At 42.3% G+C, this 24,206-nt stretch overlaps 1 protein-coding gene across 1 annotated transcript; it reads left to right on the top strand.

Moving 5' to 3' along the window:
- The first annotated feature begins 12,112 nt into the window (after positions 1–12,112).
- C11H12orf42 (chromosome 11 C12orf42 homolog) lies at positions 12,113–23,952 on the top strand. Its single transcript, XM_067698713.1, has 2 exons — positions 12,113–12,122; positions 23,441–23,952. Exons 1-2 carry the CDS (start codon positions 12,113–12,115, stop codon positions 23,950–23,952), a joined length of 522 nt encoding a protein of 173 aa, XP_067554814.1.
- Positions 23,953–24,206: the final 254 nt, after the last annotated feature.

Below are 24,206 nucleotides of genomic sequence, written 5' to 3'. Positions count from 1 at the left end.
TGGAAATTGTAAGTCCTCTTTGAGAGTGAATGATGCATGGAGGAAAGGCCTTTCCAGGAGGTAGTGGGTGTGTCTCGTTGCACTTTCACTGAAGCATACCCAGCCATGTCCGCCTTTGTGCACTCCATAGGAATGAGGGTGCTGGAGGTTTGGAGGGAGGTAGCCGCTAACCCTTCCTCATCCAACTGAGAGTAGGTACAAGAAGGCAGAATAGAATCAGACCTCAATTTCACCAACTAATGGTAAAGCTGGATGGGAGGGTGTGGCAGTTTTGCTTGGTGTGCTTACAGAATGAGCATTGGAAGCACTAGGTGAGTGCGTCCTGCGCAAGAGCAGGCGTGTGTGAAAACAGGAGCGTGACAGAATGCATACATTCTGCTTTCCTGCTCTGGGGAACAGTGATTCCTATAGCTGATAACCTCGCCAGTCCTATCCTGGGGAGAGGAGTAAGCTTGGGGGTGGGAGAAAGGACTGATGAGACCTGGACATTGAGTTCCTCCTACACTTAAATATAGACACATGGAAGCAAATTGATGAGGAATACATAGGCAGTCCTTGCAAACAAAGGAGTCCAGTAAGGAACACAGGTAACTATAATTCAAGGTGATACAGGTAGTGAGAAATAAAGCCCAAGGGGGGTTAGAACAGAGAAAAAATGATGCAAAAGGATACAATTGGAAACAAAAGGTGAGGATTTAGGACCAGTAGTGATAGTGGACAAATGACCTTCATCCTTCCCCACCGAGTCATGCCTGTCCTGGCCAACTATCTGAAATAAATTCAGACCCATATTGTGCCTCTATTCTGTGGGCCTGAGCAGCCGACCACTTCAGGGTAAAGTTAATGGTTACAGGTTATCCAGACTTTGACACCAAGGGATTTATTGACACTAATGGGTCTAATCCTATTAGAACTCCCTGTGCGTTCCTTGCAGTAATTCCTTCACCGCCAGTGGAACTACCTCCTCACCCTTGAATTTACAGAATAAGATAAGACAATCTGAAAATCATTAGTGACATTTAACACAGATGCAGGGCTGTAAAGTCAAGAGCCACATCCTCTGTATATAGCTCCATCTGCAATAGGATTGACTCGTTAAATTCTTTTAAATGGAGTATTAAAAGTAACTGATATTCATCCCAACCCAACACTATAAATAAAGCAGAGAATGCTTTGATGTTGGTCTGAATGTGAAGGAAGATATTATAAAATCACATGAGAGTTATTTGTTATATTTCGTAATTGCTTCCAGAATTCGAAAGGAAGTACAACAACATTTTACCTCCCTTAACATTTCTGGCACTTGAATTTTCTTAAACTTTTGGAGTTGTAAATCTCAGTCTGTTTTGAAGTTTGACATCTTTGCCTGCCAGAATGAGTCATTTCACTTGACAATTTCTTTTTATTGCCTCTGTCAAAAAGGCTGTCCAAAAGGAACAGGGATATTCTCATACAGCAATATTATAGAGTCATAAAAAAGTCTTCAAAGAATATTAATTGGCACAGGAAATGTCTGACAGTGGGGGGTTAGGTTCAAAACACAATATAAAATTATCTGTATTGCTATAGGTGTTTTATATATATATATATAAATCTCCATGGATACACATGTACATTACACATTTTACATACGTTACTACATATGTATTACAATGATCTATTTGTCCATTTGTAGAGAGAGAAAGGAGAAAGACCAGAATAAAAATAGCACGAAAATGCTAATAGTGGTTGTATATTTTTTCCTTTTTTATGTCTTGCCAGATTTTGTACAATGAATATGTATGCGCTCATGATTAGTAAACTGAAAGTCTTTGTGTTTTGTAAAGAGCAGTGGCATTATTTAGTTTAGTCTCTTTTGGACTATCTTCGTAACCGCTGAGAAAGCAAGGTGACAAACTGAAAGATGTTAAAAATTCTTACATACAGACCTATGGCCCCTGTATTGTGAAAGGGTGGTAACAAGCACCCTCCACGTGTCCCCGCTGCGTTAAGTGCCACCTCCTGTGCTGCCTTAGCCCTGAATGCTTCTCTGCCTCACTGTACTCATCCCATCATTTCATGGTCTCCTCTGCATATTTTCTCCTTCCTCACTAGGTCAGGATATTCTGAAGGGCACGGACCATGCTTTAGCTATCTTTGTATTCCTAGTTTGGGGCATGGTAGCTAGAGCATACTAAGTGCTCAGTAACTCTTTTCAATTCAGAAATGGTCAAGAAATACTGAGGAGGCCCATCTCCCCTCCTTCCAAGGTCCTGAAGTCCTAGTGTTGGAAGAGTCTTTGGCATTGACCTCCCCTCACCCAGGACAGGCTGCCTCTCCACGTTCTCTATTTTAGATAAGGTGATCAAGGAAGGCCTCTCTGAGGAGGTGAGATATGTGCAGAGTCTGAAGGGGGCAAGAGGTTGAGCCAATGCCAACGTCTAGGGGAAATAACATTCTAAGCAGAGGTAAGAGCAAAGGCATGGAACCTGGGTGGGAACAAGCTTGGGGAGGTCAAGAGGCTGGAATGGAGTGAAAAAGATGGCGTGTAGTAAGGTGGTAGGTAGGTATGGAGGTAGGAAGCGGGTAGACCATGTCAGGCCTTGTGACCGTGATAAGAGGTTTTAATTTTTCTGTAAGTACAATGGGAAGTCATTGGAAGAGTTTGAACGAGGAAGCCGCAGAATCTGACTTAATCTTTAAAAGGATCCATCTGGTGGCTCCACGGAGAGTAGGCTGAAGAGCACAGGGATAGACACTGGACCCTGATGGTGAGGCTGTTGCAGAGTCTTGGTTCCTGCCTTTGACAATGTGTTTTTTTTTTTTTACATCTTTATTGGATTATAATTGCTTTACAATGGTGTGTTAGTTTCTGCTTTATAACAAAGTGAATCAGTTATACATATGTTCCCATATCTCTTCCCTCTTGTGTCTCCCTCATTCCCACCCTCCCTATCCCACCCCTCTAGGTGGTCACAAAGCACCGAGCTGATCTCCCTGTGCTATGCGGCTGCTTCCCACTAGCTATCTACCTTACGTTTGGTAGTGTATATATGTCCATGCCACTCTCTCACTTTGTCCCAGCTTACCCTTCCCCCTCCCCATATCCTCAAGTCCATTCTCTAGTAGGTCTGTGTCTTTATTCCTGTCTTACCCCTAGATTCTTCATGACATCTTTTTTTTTTTCTTAGATTCCATATATATGTGTTAGCATACGGTATTTGTCTTTCTCTTTCTGACTTACTTCACTCTGTATGAGAGACTCTAGGTCCATCCACCTCACTACAAATATCTCAATTTCGTTTCTTTTTATGGCTGAGTAATATTCCATTGTATATATGTGCCACATCTTCTTTATCCATTCATCCGATGATGGACACTTAGGTTGCTTCCATGTCCTGGCTATTGTAAATAGTGCTGCACGAACATTGTGGTACATGACTCTTTTTGAATTATGGTTTTCTCAGGGTATATGCCCAGTAGTGGGATTGCTGGGTCATATGGTAGTTCTATTTTTAGTTTATTAAGGAACCTCCATACTGTTCTCCACAGTGGCTGTACCAATTCACATTCCCACCAGCAGTGCGAGAGGGTTCCCTTTTCTCCACACCCTCTCCAGCATTTATTGTTTCTAGATTTTTTGATGATGGCCATTCTGACTGGTGTGAGATGATATCTCATGGTAGTTTTGATTTGCATTTCTCCAATCCAAAAATGGGCAGAAGACCTAAATAGACATTTCTCCAAAGAAGACATACAGACTGCCAACAAACACATGAAAGAATGCTCCACAATGTGTTCTTGTCTTGCTGATTTTCTCCCAGTCCTTTCAAGAGCCCCATCGTATAATGGTGGAAGGATATGAGCTCTGAAGCCTAATGGCCTTGGCCAACTCTGCCAATTACTATGTGTGGGATATTGGCCAAGATTCTTAACTACCCAGGGCCTTGTTTTCTTAATTTGAAGAAAAGGAGGGTAATAATTACACCTACTTCATCAGGTTGTTGAGGGAAATTAAATTAGTAGATACAAGTGAACTGCTTTGAACAGCTTCTGGCATATCAGGAGTGCCCAATAAATGTTAGATACTATTATTATTCAGCATAGCATGCTCTTTCTTGCCTTAGGACAATATTGTCCATTTCCCCCTATTCATTAGGCTAATTTCTGCTCATCCTTTCTGCTTTAAATTGTCACAGCCTCCCCTATCACCTCTGCCCCACTTTGTTGGACAAAATAAGTCACAAGGCGAGCCGCGATTAATGTAGGGAAACACTCTATCTTGTGATGGGGCAAAGTTGCATTGCAAAGGAAGAGTGGAGAATTAGGGCCATTTTTGGAAGCTGCCACCACAGATGCCAAGAGAACCATTACCACATGCTGCTAAAACACACACTTTGGGTCATTTAAGTACCCCAAGGACCCTGTTCCAAGGCAGCTTCAACCTCATGTTGTGATCTCCGCCGGTGGTATTACAAGAACCAGCTTCCCTGCCGTCCAGAGTGCTGGCTGTTCTCTTGGCTGTATTTGCTACCTTCTAAAGGAAAAGTGTTGCAAAAAGCAGTCTGGGCGGCTGAGAGTGTGATGAGGCACGTGGGGGAGGACCTGTACTCCAACACACACTTTGAGCCACTTAGTGATTTCTCAGTGGAGACAACTGCAGTTGGATGCCAAAGCTTGGGGCCACGGGGCTTGAGGTCTGTAAACATCAGACGCTTTTAATGCCGCCCTTCTTGCTTTGCCACAGAGTGTTGCTCAAAAAGGGAGTTCCCCACTCTACCCATGAATAAGGCCTGCCTGCCAACACCAGTTCCAGCTGTGAACATGTAATCAGCTCTTCTATGGCCCCAAAAGGGGAGTCCCAGAGGCCTAAATTTAATTTTCATGCATATTTGTCATCTCCCTCTACTTTATGCAAACACAGTTTTGTCGCCAACACAGGCGCCAACTGTTTTGTTTGGATAATTGCTCCAAGTCAACCCCAAACTACAGGGAGTTTTCTTTTGCAGAAAGCACGTTTTGGTTAATTTTCCGTTAACCAAATTATATCTTCCTTCAGCACCTCCTTCAGGGTTTCAGCGACCATTTCTGTAAACATTTTCTCCCTTTGAAGCAGTTCACCACCAGTGTCAGGTTTATCCTCCTCCACGCTGGGTCGGTTGGAAGGAGCAAAGAAACAGGAGCTCTGCAGCTCCACGGATCATCTGCAGTTGCTGTGTTTCTTCCAGATAATTCTCTATTCATCTTTTCACAATTGGCTGGTCCTAGAGTGGCTGCAATAACCCGAGTAGAGGTTTGTGACCATAATAGAGATGAGGGGAGAGAGGAAAATGAACTCTCGGAAAACAAAGGTCTTATTTTTATGGAAATGAATAGAAACTCTGAAATAAGGATGAGACATATGGAAAAGCATAAGATATGAACAGAACGTTTTAAAATAGAAGGTCCTCAGAAATGCTCCATATGTCCCAGCGGTATTTAAGGTAACAGAAAACAGTTCATGGCGCAGCTGCAAACGTTCATTCCTGGGGTTCAGGACTCAGTTCACGAAACTGTACTTTCCACTTTGTCTTGAAGAAGGCTTCCTTTGTCTCGCTCCTGGGGCTAATTCTTTTAGGGTTAGGGGGAGAGTTACATTAATAAGTTATTAATTAAGAGCTTCAGTTTTAATTAATTGTATTTCACTCATAATGAAGTGATACATTACTCATAAGTCATCATCATTTCTCCTCCTTCCCTACTTAAAAGTCAATAGCTAATGAAATAGTTATGAGTCAATAGTTATGAAAACTTCATGCAGTTTTAGAGCCTGTTTAGAGCTTACGGACTCTAAATATTACAGCATAGTAATATTGCAGGGCTTGTAACTGAAACATCAATCTAAAAATGATACAGGACGTTAAAATGACATCTCCTAAAAGCACAGTTGACATACACCGTTAATGCTAGCCAACAACTACTATCTAAAGAGTCAACTAGAAACGTTACACAACTTATAGAGGATGTTCAGATTTTTGCCATAGCCTTATAAATGACTTGGGGAAATCAGTGAACATCAAAGAAGTTTTGTTATTTAGAATTCTCCATAGATAGTATGCATCTCAGTATGCTTTTTGCCCTGTAGAAAATGAAGATAATATTTGATTTATCAAATATGAAACTAAGCCACATTGAATGATCACATCAAAATCTGTCATATGCCAGACTGAGCAAAGGAGAGTGCTGCTTTTTCATATCCTGAGCTGGGGTATAACTCAGATCTTTGGACACCTGCTTTGTTTTTTCTAGATTTACATCTTAAACTTGAATTCTGAAAATGAAATAGAATCAAGAGGAAAGAGAGAGAAACATATAACCCCACACAAAATTAATGAATCTGTTTTAGTATGTTCAGTAGCACCTCTGTATTTCTGACAGTGAGCATCAAAAGTCTCCTTACTTACCCTCCCTTTTAAGTCTGTAATCTCCACCAGGACTTTTACCGTGCTATTGTATTGACCTTCGTTTCTTCATTTTATTTTGTCTGCACAGTCTCCATCAACTAATTTCATTTTTCCTGTTGCTAAACTGTATTTTTTTTTTTTTGGCTCAATTGACTGGATGTTTGGCTTTGTGTAGACACAGCCTCACTGTAAGTTGGCCCCCTAATTCAATAATTCACCATGAAGACTGGTTTTCATCCTCAGTGTGTTGAACAGGCATCTAATCAACCAATAATTTCCTTTTTGTTGGATGAACATAATAACTATTTCTGTCTTTCTTTCTGATGGGAAACAGAGGCAGAGAGGCTTAAGGGCTGCCCTAAGTCAGAAAGGGAGGTTGTAGAATTCAGCTTCAGGAATCCCTAGAGTATTCAGGATTGATGTGGTGAGATGAACCTAATAGCATTCTTATGAATTTAGACATTTGTGGTGGAGAGACAAGTTTAAACTTGTAAAGAAGTGCAGTTTCAGTTAATATAATACAATAATAGTGACTAGTTTTGACATCATGGAGATCAATCGGAATTACATTGGTCAAAAAGAGAGGCGTCTTATATATCTGAAATAAATGGAATTTGCGGTGAGTCGGGCCTCAGGGCAGTTCTGAACCAGGGGATATGAGCATCCTTAGGACCCTCCATCTTGTGCCTCTCCTTCTCTCTGCAGCGTCACCTTTATTTTCTCAGAGCAGATTCTTCAATGAAAACTAAAAACATGGCCTCCAATAACTTTCAGTTCATATGTCACGGCATCCCCTCCGGAAAGGAACTGAGATGTCGTTTCTTAGGTCCTGAGGACAAAAATCCATTGAAAGAGTCTAATTGTCCAAGCTTGGGTCAGTTGCAGGAACCTGGACCCATCAATTGTGAACAGGAAGTAGGGGATCATCTTGAGTGATTTTCCCATTGTAGCTGAAGAAGGGAGAATCTGATAATCAGGGGGCTCTCATTCAAACCACTTAGGGTCATAGGATCATTGACATGTGGTTGTCTAAGCAGACAGACTAAAACACAATTATTATATATGTTTAATAAAGCATTGCCAACAGAGATTTTTCTTTTTGGAATTTGCTTAAATACTTAAATGATTATTTTTATATGTTAATGCATTTATTTCGAAAATAGTCATTGAACACCCACAGAGTGCAACGTGCTAGGCACTGGGTTGGATTCAGAAAAGTACAAATATACAGATTCTTCCCTCAAATAATTTACACATTTTTTGGTTAAAAAATGCACACTCATCTAAGACTTTCAGCTGCAATGTGGTTCGTGTCCAGTGGGAATACAGGAAGAACTAGAGGTATTCAGAATTCAGGGAGAGGGTTGTGAGTATGAACAGCAGGAGAAGGCTGCATAAAAGGAGTGGCTCTTACCCTGGGCCTTGAAGGCTACTACGCTGTAGACAAGTGGACAGCATTCCAAGCGGAGGACGTTCCAAGTGGAGTCAATGTACAGAGGGGGCAGAAGGACTCAATGCCAAGACAAGTGGCTGAGTTGCCCCTGGTATGTTATGTATGCAGTTTTTTTGCCTAGCAAGCACCCTTTTCACAGGTGGTTGAAAACTGACTCCCTCCTATCCCTTATCTGGTTATGGCTTGCTCTGAAATAATAGAATATGAATTGGTGAAGCTGCATTATAGTGGCTTACTACCTTCTCTGTAGTACGATAAAGGCAAATTGCTCCAGTGCTGAATCCTTCCTTCATGCGCACAAGAATTTCTTTTATTTAACAGAAACTTGTTATAAGTCAAGTTTTGATCCAGTTTTATTATTGAAAGTTACTATTTAAAGTACAAAAGTTTATGAGCACCTACAAGGATGAAATTGACATATCCCCTCTCTCTCTTCTAATGGAGTTTGGAGTAATTTAGAAGACAAGATGATTCAGTAAGCAGTTTCAAGTGTTGAGTGTCATGATAAAGCAAGTCCAAAAACCAGAAGGATCTAAGCAGTTCAGGGGTTTGGGAAAAAGAATGGAAGGAGTAGAAATTGGTCAGAGGAACGGGGCTGTGGGAAATATGCCAGATAGAAAGAAACTGTCTAAACATCAAGAGAGAGTTTGAGAGTATGAGGTATCCAAGGAACTGAACAACGTTCTCTCTCTTCTTTCTCTTTCCCTCTTTTATTCCCTCCCCAACCCCCTCCAGGACTACAACAGTAAGGTCAGAGTGAGGGAGCTGAGATACATGCTTATTCACTAATCATTCCATTGACTGTATTCTTTCTGATCTCTTAAATAAAAATAATTTTCAACTTTTACTTTAAAATGCTGTTTAATAACAAGAACCCCATATTTCTAATACTGACCGTAGAACTGCTTCTGATCAAGACCTGTCAAGTAAGAAAGCTTGCTGCCTGCTCTTGGGTTTAGTGTTAAATGCATGTGCTGCCATCCAGCTGCATTCAATTCTGCCATCATACTTTATGTACCCTTTAGCCAAGATGCAGTATGGTCTACAGACCCAGGCCTTTGAGTTCTTTTACACCAGCTGTATTAAACCTTATTGATAGAATTGTCATGAACTTGTTGGTCTTTACCATTAAGAAGACCATTCAAGACTCTGAGCTGTTAAAATATGATTTCTCTTTTCAGTGTGGAAAGTTACGCCTATTAGAAGGAGATGCCATTTGGTCTAACGATTGCATGTTATTAAATTAATATTTTAATTGGGTTGCCTGGTTATTTTCACCTACCGTGGCCTCGAGGTATATTCCTTAAACATGATCTCTAGCCATAATGTCTGCTCCTGCTTCAAAGAAGTGAAAGGATGTTTGTTAAACGAGGAGATCATCACTCAAGATCATTGCCTCGTTGGTGTCAGCTGTCAGGCTAATACATTTATTTGGACAACAGTAGGTTCTGAGAGAACTTATAAAGTTCCCTTTCTCGGTTGTGGAATATGATGGATGTACCATACCGGTGACCTTTACACAAGGCCACATGTTAATATTCAGTACCTCCCTTTTGTTGGCCTCAAACAATGGCTGTCATTAAGAAAGCTGGGTTTGCCAATATGCCCTCTGTTAGGATGCTGGACCACTCCTGATTGGTCACTAGGAAGTATCATGTGCCTTTGATGGAAATGACATGGAAGATGTATGGTTGAAGTGCTGTGCTTAGCACCACTGCTGTGCAGGGGAGAAAACCACTATGACCCAAATAGCCCTGAACTCAAACAATGTCGCACCAACCAAAGACAACATATTGGGAAGAAAAATGCTTGTAAACTGCATGTGTTAGAAGATGTATTGGCCAGACGGCCATAGGGCAATCTTTGAACTATTGAAATCTTTAGAAATATTGTTTGGTTCTGAAACAATACTTACAAACCTAATTAATCAAGCATAGATGGTTTATTTTCAGGCTTTCCACAGTGTGTTGCTTTAAGGCAAGAATAGGGTCCGTTGGGTTCTTTTTGCTGTTTCACAGAGGCATGCAAAAACTCAGCATGGGCATTCATGTTCATACAAGTTGAAACTCTAAATTTCGAAATAATATCTACACAGATCTCTGGTGATCCCTTCTACAAAGGCCGGGGTTGGGGGTAGCCTGGATTCCTTTCTCAGTTGTTTCCGATTCTGTGTGTGACTCTTTCTTCCACCCTTCTCCTAAATTGTATTCATCAGCATCATTTAAGATCATCATTCCTGTCGCATTCTCTAGCTTGAGGGGAAAACACTTTTGATTTTTTTCTTATAGAATAAATATAATGAAGTGTTGCTTTCCTGAATATGTGCACTTGAATGATGCGATTTAAAATGTTTCCCAGTCTTAGGATCACATGTTAAAAGGGTGACTGAGAAACCACACATCCTCAAGGCAGAAAGGTGAGCAACTTGAAAACCATTTCGTGTAAGAAGGCTAAGTAAGGGGCCATCTGGAGTGATACTACAGGCAGGTAGTGGAAGCCCTTTGTGTCTCAAGCAAGCTGTGGTGGAAATAAGCTCATCATTCAGATGAAAGAATTGTCCAAGTACTTGGTTGCATGCAAAACAGTGCCTGGCCAGAGTTTTAGCAAGACGTGAAATATTGCACTGGGTCGTGGCAGTTGAATTGCGTGAGTACAATCCCCGAGGGTCAACTCCTGGTTGTTTATTTAGAGGCAGGTTATGGACTTTGTGGATTATCTAAGTGTTCCCCACTGTGTCATCTGGGGCTGTGCCACTATTTACCAGCTGGTTAGAATATGAAGGGCAGAAGAAAGGAAAGGGGTGGAAACTCAACCCATAATCACATAGCTTGTAAGCAAGTCAGATTAAAGATGTGGTGGGAGGAGGGATGTTAAGCTCATTATTTATTGGGAAAATGAAAAAATTAAAACCACAATGGAGTACTGTTTTATACCCACCAGAATGGCAAAAATTGAAAAACTCAGTCAAGTAATAGTAAGTGTTGGCAAGGATGTGGAATAACAGGAAGCCTTATACACTGCTGGTGGGAGTGTCAGTTGGTAAAAACACTCTGAAAAATAATGGATATTGTATAATATTGAAGACATGGATACCCTAGGACTTGGCTATTCCACTCCTAGAGAAAGTAGAGTACATGCAACAGAGGATGTGTACAAGAATGTTCATAGCACCTTGTTTGTAACATTAAAAAACAAAACGAAAATGGATTTCATGCACACTCCCATCAGTAAGAGAATGGATGAATAATTTGTAGATATTCATGTAATGAAATTAGGTTGGTCTGTGGCTATTGTTTCCTTTGAACAATGTGTATATGTCATCTATACTCTTATAAGCATCATATTAAGTTGTAACATGTGAAATTGCCTACATTTGACAGTTTTTGTCCTACAAAACAGCAATTTCATATGGTAACATAATGCTTCCAAAAATAAATAAGGTAATTAAATAAAAAATGTTTTGCGCAATTAAAAAAAAAAACGTCAGAGACTCACAGGATTATTAGGGCTGGGGAATATTGTAGAGATCATTTAAATTCTTCCATAGATGAAGAAATCAAGGCCTTCAGACACTCATTCAATGAATCCACCAGAAACCAAATACAGTGGCTCTCAAATTATAGCTCCTGTTTAAAACAATTCACAGTCTAGTCAGGAAATTTAAAAACAAAACATTTCAATACACATCCATGTCCCTGGGCTGGAGACTTTCTGTGACTCAAATGCAACTGAGTAAGGCAGATAGTGTCATGGGGAAGAGATGGTGTCATGGAAGGAGGGTGAAGTGCATCTGAATGCACTTGGGTTACCTTCTGGTGCCTGGTGAGACACCAACTCCTGTGTCCTTTTACTAGAGGAAGGGAGGTGGTTGAGTGATATTGGAAGAAGGAACATCCCTCCCCCAGAGGCAGGGAAGTCACCCTCATACTTAGCAGAGTACCTGAGCTGGGACAAGTTCCTGCCCATCTTGTAGCACTTCATTCTCCCACATCCATGGCAGATATCAGTCATTTCCCCATGAACTGAGACGAGCCCTGGAACTCTTAAAAATTGATGTCCCAATGGGTACTGATGTTCAAGAAGAAAGCTGTTTGCCATCCTTAGGAAGAGACACGACATCAGAGCTGGAATGACTGATTATGGTGAACTGAGCAACATGGACTAATCCCTGAGGCAAGAGAAGTGGTTATCCCCAGGCAAGTCTGCAGAAAGGGAGGAGGGAGGGTATGAGGTGGACATGGAGAACGGTAAGCTATAATGCTGAAGAGCAGTCCTCCTGAGTTCTTCTTCTTATTAAACTTATTAGACACTCATTAAAAGGCGTTCCCCGCTTGTTTCTCAGCCCCCCAGGTTCTTTCAAGATTTTCTTTCTGCGTTTGGTTTTCTGTAATTTTAATATGCTATGCCTATAAGTAGTAGGTCTTTTGTTTTTGTTTTATTTGTTTTTGCATTTATCTTGCCGTGTGTTCTCTGAGCTGCCTGAATTTGTGGTTTGGAAAGTTCTCAGCCATTGTTACTTCAGACATTTCTTCTGCCCATTTTCTCTTTTTTCTTCTACTGGTATTCCAATTATGATGCATACGTTATATCTTATGAAATTGTCCCAGAGTTCTTGTTTTGTTCTTTTTTCCCCCATTTCTTTCTCTCTTTGCATTTCAGTTGAGGAGTTTTTATCGACCTGTCTTCATGCTTTTGCTGATTCTTTCCTTGGCCATGTTCAGTTTACTGATGAGCCTGTCATGGACATTCTTCATTTCTGTTACAGCGTTTTATATTTCTAGCATTTTCTGATTGTGTTTTACTTTTAATAAAAATTGTATATATTTGAAGTGTACAACATGATGATTTGATACACGTGTACACAGTGAAATGATTACTATAGTCAAACTGATTAACCTGTTATCTCCTCATTTAGTTTTTAACCATTTTTTGTGTGATGAGAGAACCTGAAATCTACTCTCTAGCAAATTTCCAGTGTTCAGTACAGTATTATTTACTGCAGTCTTTATGCTGGAAATTAGATCTCTAGATTTATTCATCTTCCATAACTGCAACTTTGTACCCTTTGACTTAACACCTTCCCATTTCCCCCACCTCCCTGTCCTTGGTAACTCCTGTTCTACTCTCTGCTCCTAGGTATTCATTTTAGATTCCACATGTAAGTGAAATCGTGGAGCATTTCTTTTTGATTCTTAGAGTTTCCATCTCTCTGCTTACCTTACTCAACTGTTCTTTCATGTTGTCTACTTTCTCCATTAACGCCCTTAGCATATTAATCACAGTATTTGAAATTCCTTCTCTGATAATTCTGATGTCTGTGCCATAGATGAGTTCTTATGCTTGCTTTGTCTCTTCAGATTGGGGTTTTTTTGTTTTCTTGCCTTTTGACGTGCCTCATAACTTTCTGTTGAAAGCCAAACATGATACATCAGGTAATAGGAACTGAAGTAAACAGATCTTTGCTGTGGGTTTTTGTGTCCACCCGACTCGGTCCTGGGATGTGTTTAATGTTTGTTGTAGCTGTAAGAACGAGAGGCTTCAGGTTTCTCCAATGTTCTCACTTTTGTTCCCTTTCCAGACTTTGGGCTTCCCTGACTACTCTTCCTGAGAGAGAATCTGTATCTTGTAGCTCTCCCAGCTGGAATCCACTCTTATTATACTGGACACCTGTTGGTGTGCTGATAAGGTGTGGGGGAGGGGAAACATTCTATAATCTTATGATTAATCTCAGTCTTTTAGTGGGTCTGTGTCTCTGGCTGTGACCTTAACAAGTGTTTTTTAGCTTTTTTTTTTTTTTTTTTTTTTTTTACTGCTCCTTAGGTGAGACGAGAAGGCTAAAGGAACTGGAGTGGGAAAAATGCCCTTCCCTCGGCTGGGATAAGGATATGCTTTTGTTGTGGAGGATGCTCTGGGTATATTTTACTAGGATTGTTTTTCCCATGCCTGTATCAGAGCTTTGAAGGGATCTTTTTCAGACTTTCACCTTGAGAAACTAGTGGAGTTCTTATAGACAAAATTTGCTGAAGTGCAGGGACCACCTAAACCTGCTGTCCTCAGGAGTTTCTAACTCTCAAGCTAGTCTACACCCAGCCGCCAGCAATTCATCAAAATGATCATTTAAATGTTCCTACCAGTGTAGGAACCAGCGTATTGTTCCAGAGGCTTCTACTCCAGGTCAACAGATCTTGGTTTGACTCTTTGGATTCATCTGTCTCTCCAGATTTTGGGGTGGCCTTTTGCCCTGCAAACTCAGTTCTCTGATGGGTCCAGGAAAAATTGTTGTTTTTCACTTTCTTAAACTGTTTGTTGTTGTAAGGATAGGACTGTCAGTTTCCAGGCTGTTTCCATGTTGGAGCTAAAACTGGAAGTCCATTACATGTATTTCTGCCAACACCTTCCCCCCCCAAAATGGGGATTATCGTTATCTATCCATTTTACAGATGAAGAAAATCAAGCCCAGACAGTCTGTGTCTCAACCACTATACACAACTCCCAGGCACATCCAAGTTGCCGTCACTGTTCACTTAGCTGACTGCTAACTGCCTTCTGACTGGCTTCTGTTCTCATCCTCTTCTGCCCAGTTTTCCTTAGAGAACTTTTTCAAGGGTAAGTGCTGCTGTCGTGACTCATCTATGGGAAAGTTTTAGTAGCTTTCCATCATATATTGTGTAACTTCTAGACCTCACCTGTCCCTTCTTTTTTGCTCACTTCCATTTAGCCATTGGGTGTAGCAATCTTAGGAATATATCTCAGTCCTTGTGAGGCTGGAATGCTGTTCCCCCCTCCTGCATGACTGACCTTTTCAACCTTCGGGTCAGTCCCAAATTAAATATTACCTTCCTAGGTCTCCACCCATGTTTCTCTGTCTCGCTCCCTTGCTTTTTCCTTGATATCACTCACTACAATTTGTAATCACTTAATTGTGACTTGCTGTTGTCATCTTCTCCCGTTGATTGTAAGCTCTGTGAGGGCAGGGACCACATTTGCCTTATTCTGTTGTATCCCCAGGGCCAGATACAGAGCAAGGCACATAGTAGGCATTTGATAAATATGTTTTTGAATGAAGGAGTGAATAAAATGAGGCAAACTCTGGATGGGTGGAAAAGATATTATTTTCCACTTGAGTCCTTATTGCCAAAAGAGGCTATTCAGGAACTACAGAGGGAGAGAGAACAATAACAACAGCTAAGGCTAACTGAGTACTTCCTGTGTGTCACATACTGCTCTAAACTCTTGTTTATTAACAACTCATTTAATCTGCACCTCAGCCCTGGGTGGTAGTGGCAATCATTATTGCCATTTTGTGAATGGGGAAATTGAGGCACAGAGCAGGTAAGTAGCTTGACTTAGGTAACACTGCCAGGAAGAGGTGAACCAGATTTGATCCAAGAAGTCTGGGCTCAGGGCTTGATGCTTTCCAGACCCCTCCCACAGACTCAGCCCCACTAGCTCAAAAACTCTCATTCCCCCACTAGGAGAAGTGGTGAAACTGAGGTGGAAGGCTCCGACTCCACTACGGGGTCTAAGAGTCCTTTAAAAGTGTGTCATTGGGGTGTTCAGTGTTCATTGAAGACCTATTTAAAGTTTAAGTTTGATTTTAGATATGCAGGAGATGATATTAATTAGCTTTACCCTCTATTTATGCCTACAGTTAAGGGCAAGATGAGCTCTGGGGAATTAATTGTCTCTGGGTTTCATTTCTCCTTCTAGGACAGGTGCCTCTAGTTTTTTTGTAACACGAACATGCTGGAGTTAGAAGCCCAAGGGAGCAGAAGAGATAGGGCGGGGATCAAACACATAGAAGTTATACATTGAGGGAGAGCTGCCAGAAGCAGGTGTGATGGGGAGCACCATCCTACTCCCTGGTAGCCCAGAGGGGCTGAAGATGCAGGGGTTACCATATTTGTCTTTTTCTAATGAATAGAAGATGAATAAATCTGCATCTGTCATGATTTATCATGAGCTATTTTGCAGCTCAAGAGAAAGATAAATTGTTTTTGTGAAGTACATTCAGCTCTGAGGGTTATCTTATTGTGCCTTGAAATCTCCTGTCTGCCACAATATTGTTTCAAAAGAAATGAGCAACAGATGGAAGACCTGTGCTGCAAAAGAGGCAGCGCTGTCTACACATTGAAAGAACCTGCAAAACTTGAATGTCAGGAAGAATTTCTTAAGATGAGAAACACCCGGGCTTCCCTGGTGGCGCAGTGGTTGAGAGTCCGCCTGCCGATGCAGGGGACGCGGGTTCGTGCCCCGGTCCGGGAAGATCCCACATGCCGGGGAGCGGCTGGGCCCGTGAGCCATGGCCGCTGAGCCTGCGCGTCCGGAGCCTGTGCTCTGCAACGGGAGAGGCCACAACAGTGAGAGGCCCAAGTACCACAAAAAAAAAAAAAAAAAAAAAAAAAAAGATGAGAAACACCCAAAGACAGGTAGTTGAGAAAAGTTGGCCTGTTGCATCGGTAAGTGAGCACTGGGAGAGGTTGTCTGGAGGCGGGGTTAGCACGTGGGCTTTCCTGGGAGCTGATGCCAGTCACTGGGCCTCAGGCAGAGTACGCAGTCTAAGGTGCCCTGTCTTCTGCACGATGGAAGTCATGCTGGTGGCACGGATGGCGGGCTAAGGCATGGCCAGGAGGGTGGTCAGCACCCACCATTTGCTAGCTGTTGTTGTGGACATTGGCATCCCTCCCTTCATCAAGCCCAGTTCATGGTAGTCACACGTTTCTTATGACGCCACTGGCATTGATTGGGCTATAGAAGAACCAAACTCCTTCAAAATCTAAGAGCTGAGTCCCAACCCCAGCTTCTCTGGTGCTTGACTCGTGGTGTGGACAGATGCTTACCCTCTGACCTCAGGCCCCTCCTGAGTGAATAAGCTGAAGGGTCGTGGTCTGGCTCAAGTGGGTTTACTGGTGTGAAAACAAATAAAATAAGGGGTAGACCAGTTGTCAAGTGGCTGGTATTGCTGGTATCGGAAATGAAGACTGTTCACAGAGAGGTAATGCTTGGAGGAGAGAGACATACCTGAGGTCGGGGCTCTAGGTTGTTCATGAGTGTTTGGACTACATACAAGTTATAACAGTACCTGACATCTCTGATGAGTGAGTTAGACCAGTGTCTCCCTAATTACACATCGTAATACCCGAGGGGCTTACAAACTACAGAGACTGGGGCCCCGGGACCACGTGCCTGTATTTTTTCAAAGCCTGCCACACATTGGTGAAGGCGCGGCCGAGAATGGGAAACACTGAAGTAGACTCAACAGCCCGGTAATGTAACGAAGAGCACTGGACTTTCAATCATGAGCAGTGGATTTGGGCTCGAGTTCTGCCACTGTCTTGGTGGGGAGATTTGAAAATTTGAGAAAAAAAAAAAGACTGAAAGCCATTGGAGATTGGAAACGGCCCTTGCATTTCTAACAACAGTCTGTTTGATGCCCAAACTACTGGTTGTTCTATTCAATTCAGGCAACCTGGCAGCTGTATCATAGAGGAAACCTGAAATCCATGCAGGGGTCTGTGAAACTGGGAGGCTCTTGGGTTGCTGTGCTGAATTCCATTTTGCCAAAAATCAGCTGGTCAATTTAGCCTCAAGATGATGGGTTCTGTTGATCTGAGTAAGATTTTGTCATTGTTGCGGTACCTAGTATATGGTAGGAGCTTAATGAATATTGGTCGAATAACTAAATAAACAAACATAGTCACCAGCAGTCTCAACATCATATGAGGTGACCTTGATAATTATTACCTATATAAAGTATTACCTTTCTTTCTATCTATCTATCTAAATGTGCCTCTTATATGGCAATTACAAAGTTACCTGTTTGCCTTTCTGATAAGCAATGAAATCTCTGATGCAGAGGTAGTGAGATTCAGGGCCCTAGAGGCATTTAAACAGAGATGGATGAAGAAGGTGGTGAGGGTCAGCCTCAGATGACCTTTAAGGTCTCTTTCAACCCATAACTTGTGGAATGTGAAGGTGTGTAAGGTGGCTTCAGCCCTTCCGTCCTGTTCTTGATATCTGAACAACAGAATGAAGGCACGTCAGATGCCATTGGTTCTAAGGCTGTCGACTTTCCTTTGGGACCAAGAGTCCCAGAGCTACTGTTTTGAAAGATTCTAGGAGTTTCTCTGCATTTGGGAAAGACTAATACATTTGTCTACCATTTCAAATTCTGGGATTTACGATGAAAAGGGGCAGGCAGTTAAGATTAAAATGAAAAGCTCAGTCTTCCTAAAGTGCAGGAGGAAGATGAGACTTCTAGAACTCTGTAATCTGCTTATGCACAGAGCTTGCAAATACATCCCCATGACTCCAAGCAGAATACTTAAGAAAATCATCTTCTGAGATGAAGATGGTATGAAAGGAGGTAAATGATAGTGTAACTTTTATAGGGCTGGCCATAGGCCAAAGATGAACACTGGTGGCCCATGGTGATTCAGAGAACAGATGTGTTTTGTGGCATCCATACCGTATATTTTTTTAAATCGAGTGAGTTACGAACATTTAAAAATTAGAAGTTTTTACATATATTGAAAAATCATATGTCTGCTTCTCCTGAAAATCCAGAAAAATCTGTCTTCATGGGGCCCACATCCCCTCAGGGCAATAAAAGAACTGAGTCGTGGCTGGCCCCTTCTGATGGCTGCTTCTACTTGACCTCTTCTCTCATTTCTGTTATCTGTGGGGCCCCTGGAGGCATTTCTTTTGATTTCCCCTTCTGCAGGCAAAGCTGCGATTTAGGAGTTGTGTGTCCTGTTACCTAACATGGCCGGCATCTTTGCCACTTGACTGAACCTTGACCGCAGGGAATACGAGTCTTGCTAAGAGTTGCTGCGTCCTGGCACGGTTTCTGCCACATAGTAGAACTCAGGAAATCCACTTCGTTCCTCCCCCCGTTCCATACCTCCCCACCTCCTGGTTTTTCTTCTTTTCTATCCCCCAAGTCTGAACAAGTTTTCTTTTAGTGAAAAGGGATACTGTTAATAATTATTCTGGGATAACATGTGTGAGTTTGAACCATTGTGGGTATATTAGTTTCCAAGGACTGTCGTAACAAAGAACCCCAAACTGGATGCTTAAAACAAAGTTATTATCTCACAGTTCTGGAGGCAGAAGTTGGAAATCCACGTATCAGCAGGCTACCAAGTATCAGCAGGCTTGGCACCTTCTGGAGGTTCTGAGGGAGAGTTCATGCCTTTCTCTTAGCTTCTGGTGGGTGCTGCAGTCCGTGAGGTACCTTGGTTTGTAGATACATCACTCCACCCTCTGCCTCTGTCATCACATGGCTTCTTCCTGTGTGTCTGTGTCAGGTTTTTCTTCTTATAAGGACACTAGTCATATTGGACTAAGGCCTTACCCTAACAACCTCATCCTGACTTGACTGCAGTTACGAAGACCCTATTACCAAATAAGGTCACATTCACAGCTACAGAAGGTTAGGACTTCAACATATCTTCTTGGGGGACACAACTCAACCCATAAGCTTCAAACTAGCTTTCTGACCTGAAAAGATGGAGATAATAATTCTATTTGTTAGATGAGGTTCCCATGAGGACTAAATGACCAACATTCTGGGTCCTCACACGGTGCCTGCAATATAGCTTGAACTCAACAAAAGCATTTCCAGCCTTTTCCCTCCCCTTCCACACCTTTTCCCTCCTCTTCTTCTCCTACTTGGGCACCTGGGTCCTTGGCTTCTCTGTCATTTTGTTCGCTCAGGATAGAAACATGAAACAAACAAAAAAATCCATCCGTTGCCTGATTTTATCCTTCCTGCCATTAATTTCGTAGGTGATATTTAAGTGCCTTGCTTCAAAATAATGTGTTTACCTTTTACAGTATTTCCAGCAAGGATTCAGACTCCAGTGGCATATAGAAGACTGCTCTGTGCTCTCCAGTACAGCATACCCAGGCCTCCTGCTCTAAGTATAGCTTCTTTCAACAAAAAAAGCCACGGAGAAGCAAGTCCCTCTCCAACACCATCCAGTGAATGGGAAGAGACCCCATTGATCTTCACGGTCAGACAAGAAATGAATATGGGAGCGAGAGGATCACCCAGGCAGGCCTGGGGCAGTTCAGTTCTGGAATAGTGAATGACAAAAATGCCTGTTCAGGTCCACTCAGTAAATCCTATGCACCTGGAGGCCACAGGCACACATATCAACAGGCACGTGAGATTTCAGAACCAGCCCCCTTGTAATTCCAAGGGAGATTCTGTCCCATCTGGTGAGTATCACTTTGTGGTTCCTAACTCTTTCTTCCTCTTTTCAATTGGCCACATTTTGTTTTTAACTTCAATAGAAACAGCAGAATTATTTGACTCAACAGTAAGTCCTATTCTAGAACATTCTATAAGAACTGTAGTTGTCAGTCTTCAATGGAAGTCTACTTGTTGCTTTGTATTGTATTGGAGGAGAGCACAGGTGTGAGCTGATGATAAGAGTTTAATGATTCAGGTATTGCACCTGATAATAATGACAAGTATTATCATCAGCATCCCAACCCCCATATATGATGCTCTCAGATACTGTGCTGAGCACTTTATTTTATGAAATCCTCATATAACCCTCTTAGGCAGATAATGTTATTATCCCCATTTTACAAATAAGGAAGGTGTGAATTCATAGCACAGAATAATGTGTATAAAAATGAAGTATCTCAAAACTGTGTAACAGGAGGAACGGTTTAAAGGTAAGAAGATGGACCAGAAGGAATGAGCTTTGACATCAGGGAAACCCGAGCCCAGAACCAGAAATACTTGGGCTCAAATTTCTGCTTTCTACTGTTTCATTGAGTTCTGTCGCCATGATCAAGTCCCATAAATGTTCTCTGAGCCCAGTATTTTCTGTAAACTGACAATTACTACCTTGAAGAGATGTTGTTGATATAAAATTCCCCGAACACAGCAGGGCCGACTAAATGGCGGTTGTGATGGTGGCGTTTATGGTGCTGATATTCTGACTGCAGGAGAGGAAGTGTCAGGAGACAATGCATACCTCCAAATATTCTAGGAAGTGTCATGTAGAAGGAGAAGGATTAGACTGATTTTATGCAGCTTTTGTTTTTTTTAGGTAACTTTTTGGGTAGATTTTGTTGCACATATTTATACAGTTTGTTGGAATCGACCAATAGAAGAAAGAGAAATTTCGACTCAGTCCAAAGGAGAACCTTCTTTGAACTAGAGGATAATGTCCTGCCTGGGCTGTAAATGGTAAAGTTGAGGCTGGGAGACTTTCTACCAAGGATGCTGAGTCAGAGATTCTTCTTCTCTGGGAGGATGGGCTTGATGATGGCACGTTGAGGATGCTGGCAGGTTAACACATTTTGAGTCTTATGTATAAGGCAATGTGCTAAAATCTGATCATACATCTTCAATTATGGTCCATACGGCTACCTTCTGAGGCAAGAACTGTTATCTTCCCGTGGTTTAGATGACGATTTGGTGGCCCACAGAGATTCTGTAATTTTAGGGACGGAGCCAGGATTCGAGCCTCCATTCTGACTCCAGGTCAGAGCATTCCTCTATTAAGATTCCAGATATGACAATAATAGCTCGTAGGTACTGAGCACTTACTATGTACGAGATGCTTTACATTTTATCATGTTCTTCCCTCAGATACTTGCTTAGTTTGCTTTTACGCTTCCTTCAGGTCTTTACTGAAATGTCACCTACGTGGGTGGGCTTTCCTAACCTTTCTCACTTTATTTTCCTCCTTAAGATTTACTACCAGCTGACACTTACACATTTCTTCGTTTGCTTATCTGTCAGCCTGCTTTCTCTTCCACTCCCTCTCTTCCCAACTCTAATGCATGCTCCATAAGTGCAGGGATATTGCAGCTTTATTCCTTTCTGTATTCCCAGTGTCTAGAATACTGCCAGACACATAACAGGCACTCAAATATTAATGAATGAAGAAAACGAATGGACAGATTTAATCCCACTAGCAACCCTGTGAAGTAGGTAATACAATCCTCATGTTTCAGGTAAGGACAAAGAGACTTAGGCCAGGTGATATGCTGGGATATAAATCTATGATGGTCTGCCCCCAAAGCCTGTATATTCCCTTACACCAAACTGTTCCTCTAAGACAGTTTGTTACAAAATGCATCATTATTGAATTACGTTCAGGGAAGGAATTCCTATTCTTTGTCCCAAGACAGAGGACAGCATATTCTGTCTAGGTTGTATTCTGTTTCTCTAAATTCCAGAGTCACATCTATGATCTTAGGTGGAATCGTCTTGCAATGAATGGGTCATATGCCAGGGCTGTAAATTCAAATCACCAAATAGTTATTAAGCATCTAGTTTTCACAAAGCAATGTGTTTGGCTCTCTGAAAGCTTTTACTTACCTGGCCATATTGAAATGCCATTCTACCTTTATTTCCAGGAAATAATTCTCACGTTGGAGAAATCAGGCTCACTAAAAATGTTTCACAGTTTGACTTGGTTATGTTAAGTGTGTAGTGGGAGCTGCCCAGTACATACCAAACATAGAACAGTGTGTGATGAACTAAACTGAAATACTTAGTGTTATACCATTTGACACCCACTGTTAGGAAGGCAATGTGCATTTGAAATCTTCTTCATATTTTTTGAGTTTGCCAATGATCCCCTGGGTGGCTCCAAATATTTCAGACATCTGCATGCTATTCAAAGCCCTTTAAAAGTTTACAGAAATTGATTTAAATCATCTAAGTTATCTTAATACACTACTGAAGAATTACACTTTAATTTTGCGTAGGTCAGTGGGCAGGATTTCTTACCTAAAAACGATTTTTTTTGGGGGGGGGCCACAGGGCACGGGGCATGCAGGATCTTAATTCCTTGACCAGGGATCAAACCCCTGCCCCCTGCAGTGGAAGCACAGAGTCTTAACCACTGGATTGCCCACTGATTGTTTTCATTTTCACCTAGTTTGACGTTTCTAATAAAACTCATGAAATAGTTGCCTCCGGGAGTTTTAAACTGTCAGCAGTGTGTCTAAATGCGCCGCGGATCTGTTTGTTTTTCCAGATCTGAATAATTTCCATTCACAGATTTTCCCCAGATTTCCAATTTGAGGATTTATTTTAGTCACCCATTCTTCTGTTTCCCTCTCTTTAGAAGTTTTGAACTGTTTGTCTTGAAATTAAGTTTTATGGGGATTGGGCTTCCCTGGTGGCGCAGTGGTTGAGAGTCCGCCTGCCGATGCAGGGGACACGGGTTTGTGCCCTGGTCCGGGAAGATCCCACATGCCGCGGAGCGGCTGGGCCCGTGAGCCATGGCCGCTGAGCCTGCACGTCCGAAGCCTGTGCTCTGCAACGGGAGAGGCCACAATGATGAGAGGCCAGCGTACCGCAAAGAAAAAACGTTTTATGAGGATTCTGTAAAAGTTATTTTGGGGGGAAGAGGTGCTTTCAAACAATAGGAAAAGAATCGATAGCATTTTATTTTCTTAAAGAAATATGGGAAGCACATGAGGGTAATGTCAAGGGATTTAAAATTTTTTCTCAGCACGTTACAAACATCGATTTCTCAAACATCCAGTTATCAGGAGATTTTTTTTTTTTTTTTTTTTTTTTAAGCCCCAGCGGGGCAGGTAAATTCCACACACTTGAGCACCACCCTGGCTTTTCTTTGCCTTCCAGGTCTTACTCTGAGGCCATACACTGCCGTCGGCCTCAACGGGAGAAGCCAGACCCCCTTTGCCTCGTCCAGGGTCTCCTGGAGTTTGTCAGAGCTTGAGCTGGAAGAGAGGATGACACCCGCAGTAGGCGCACCGGCAAACCCAGATTCCCAAAGCTGGCTCCTGGGCGCACCCGGGAATTCAGTGGGAAGGGGCACAGTTGCCATGGCACCAGAGATGCTCCCCAGGCATCTTCATCCTCCCGGGAAAAGGGGGCCCGGGGCAGACGCCTCTCTCCCCGGCAGTCTAGCAGGAGCGCCCCTTCCTGTGCTTGCCCGTGCTCCCACCCATCTCGCCTCCAAGAGGTTAATCAAGGTTTGCTCCTCTCCGCCCTCCCGCCTACCCCCGCGTTTCCATACGGTTTGTTCACAGGCCCCTCCTAGGCCGGGGGTGAATGCTCACTTACACTGACCACTGCGAGGGAATTGTTCCGTGAGCGCTGCCCGTCTTCCAATCAATGCCTGCCCTGAACAACAGAAAGGGCCTCAGATGTACTGGTTTCCACAGAACCATTGTTAGGCTTCACAGAAGCAGTTTTGAACCTAATAAATAATGTCGAAAGTCTCTATCGCAGCCAAAAATGTTCCTTTTGAAGGATTTCTAATAGTATTTTTGTTCTGCAGTGTCTCCCAGTGTCACAAAGAATTTGTGCCTCACAATGGGGA

The sequence above is a fragment of the Pseudorca crassidens genome, chromosome 11 (assembly GCF_039906515.1).
Source record: "Pseudorca crassidens isolate mPseCra1 chromosome 11, mPseCra1.hap1, whole genome shotgun sequence".
In the NCBI taxonomy this organism is placed as follows: domain Eukaryota; kingdom Metazoa; phylum Chordata; class Mammalia; order Artiodactyla; family Delphinidae; genus Pseudorca; species Pseudorca crassidens.
This window is presented reverse-complemented; position numbering and strand designations above follow the sequence as displayed.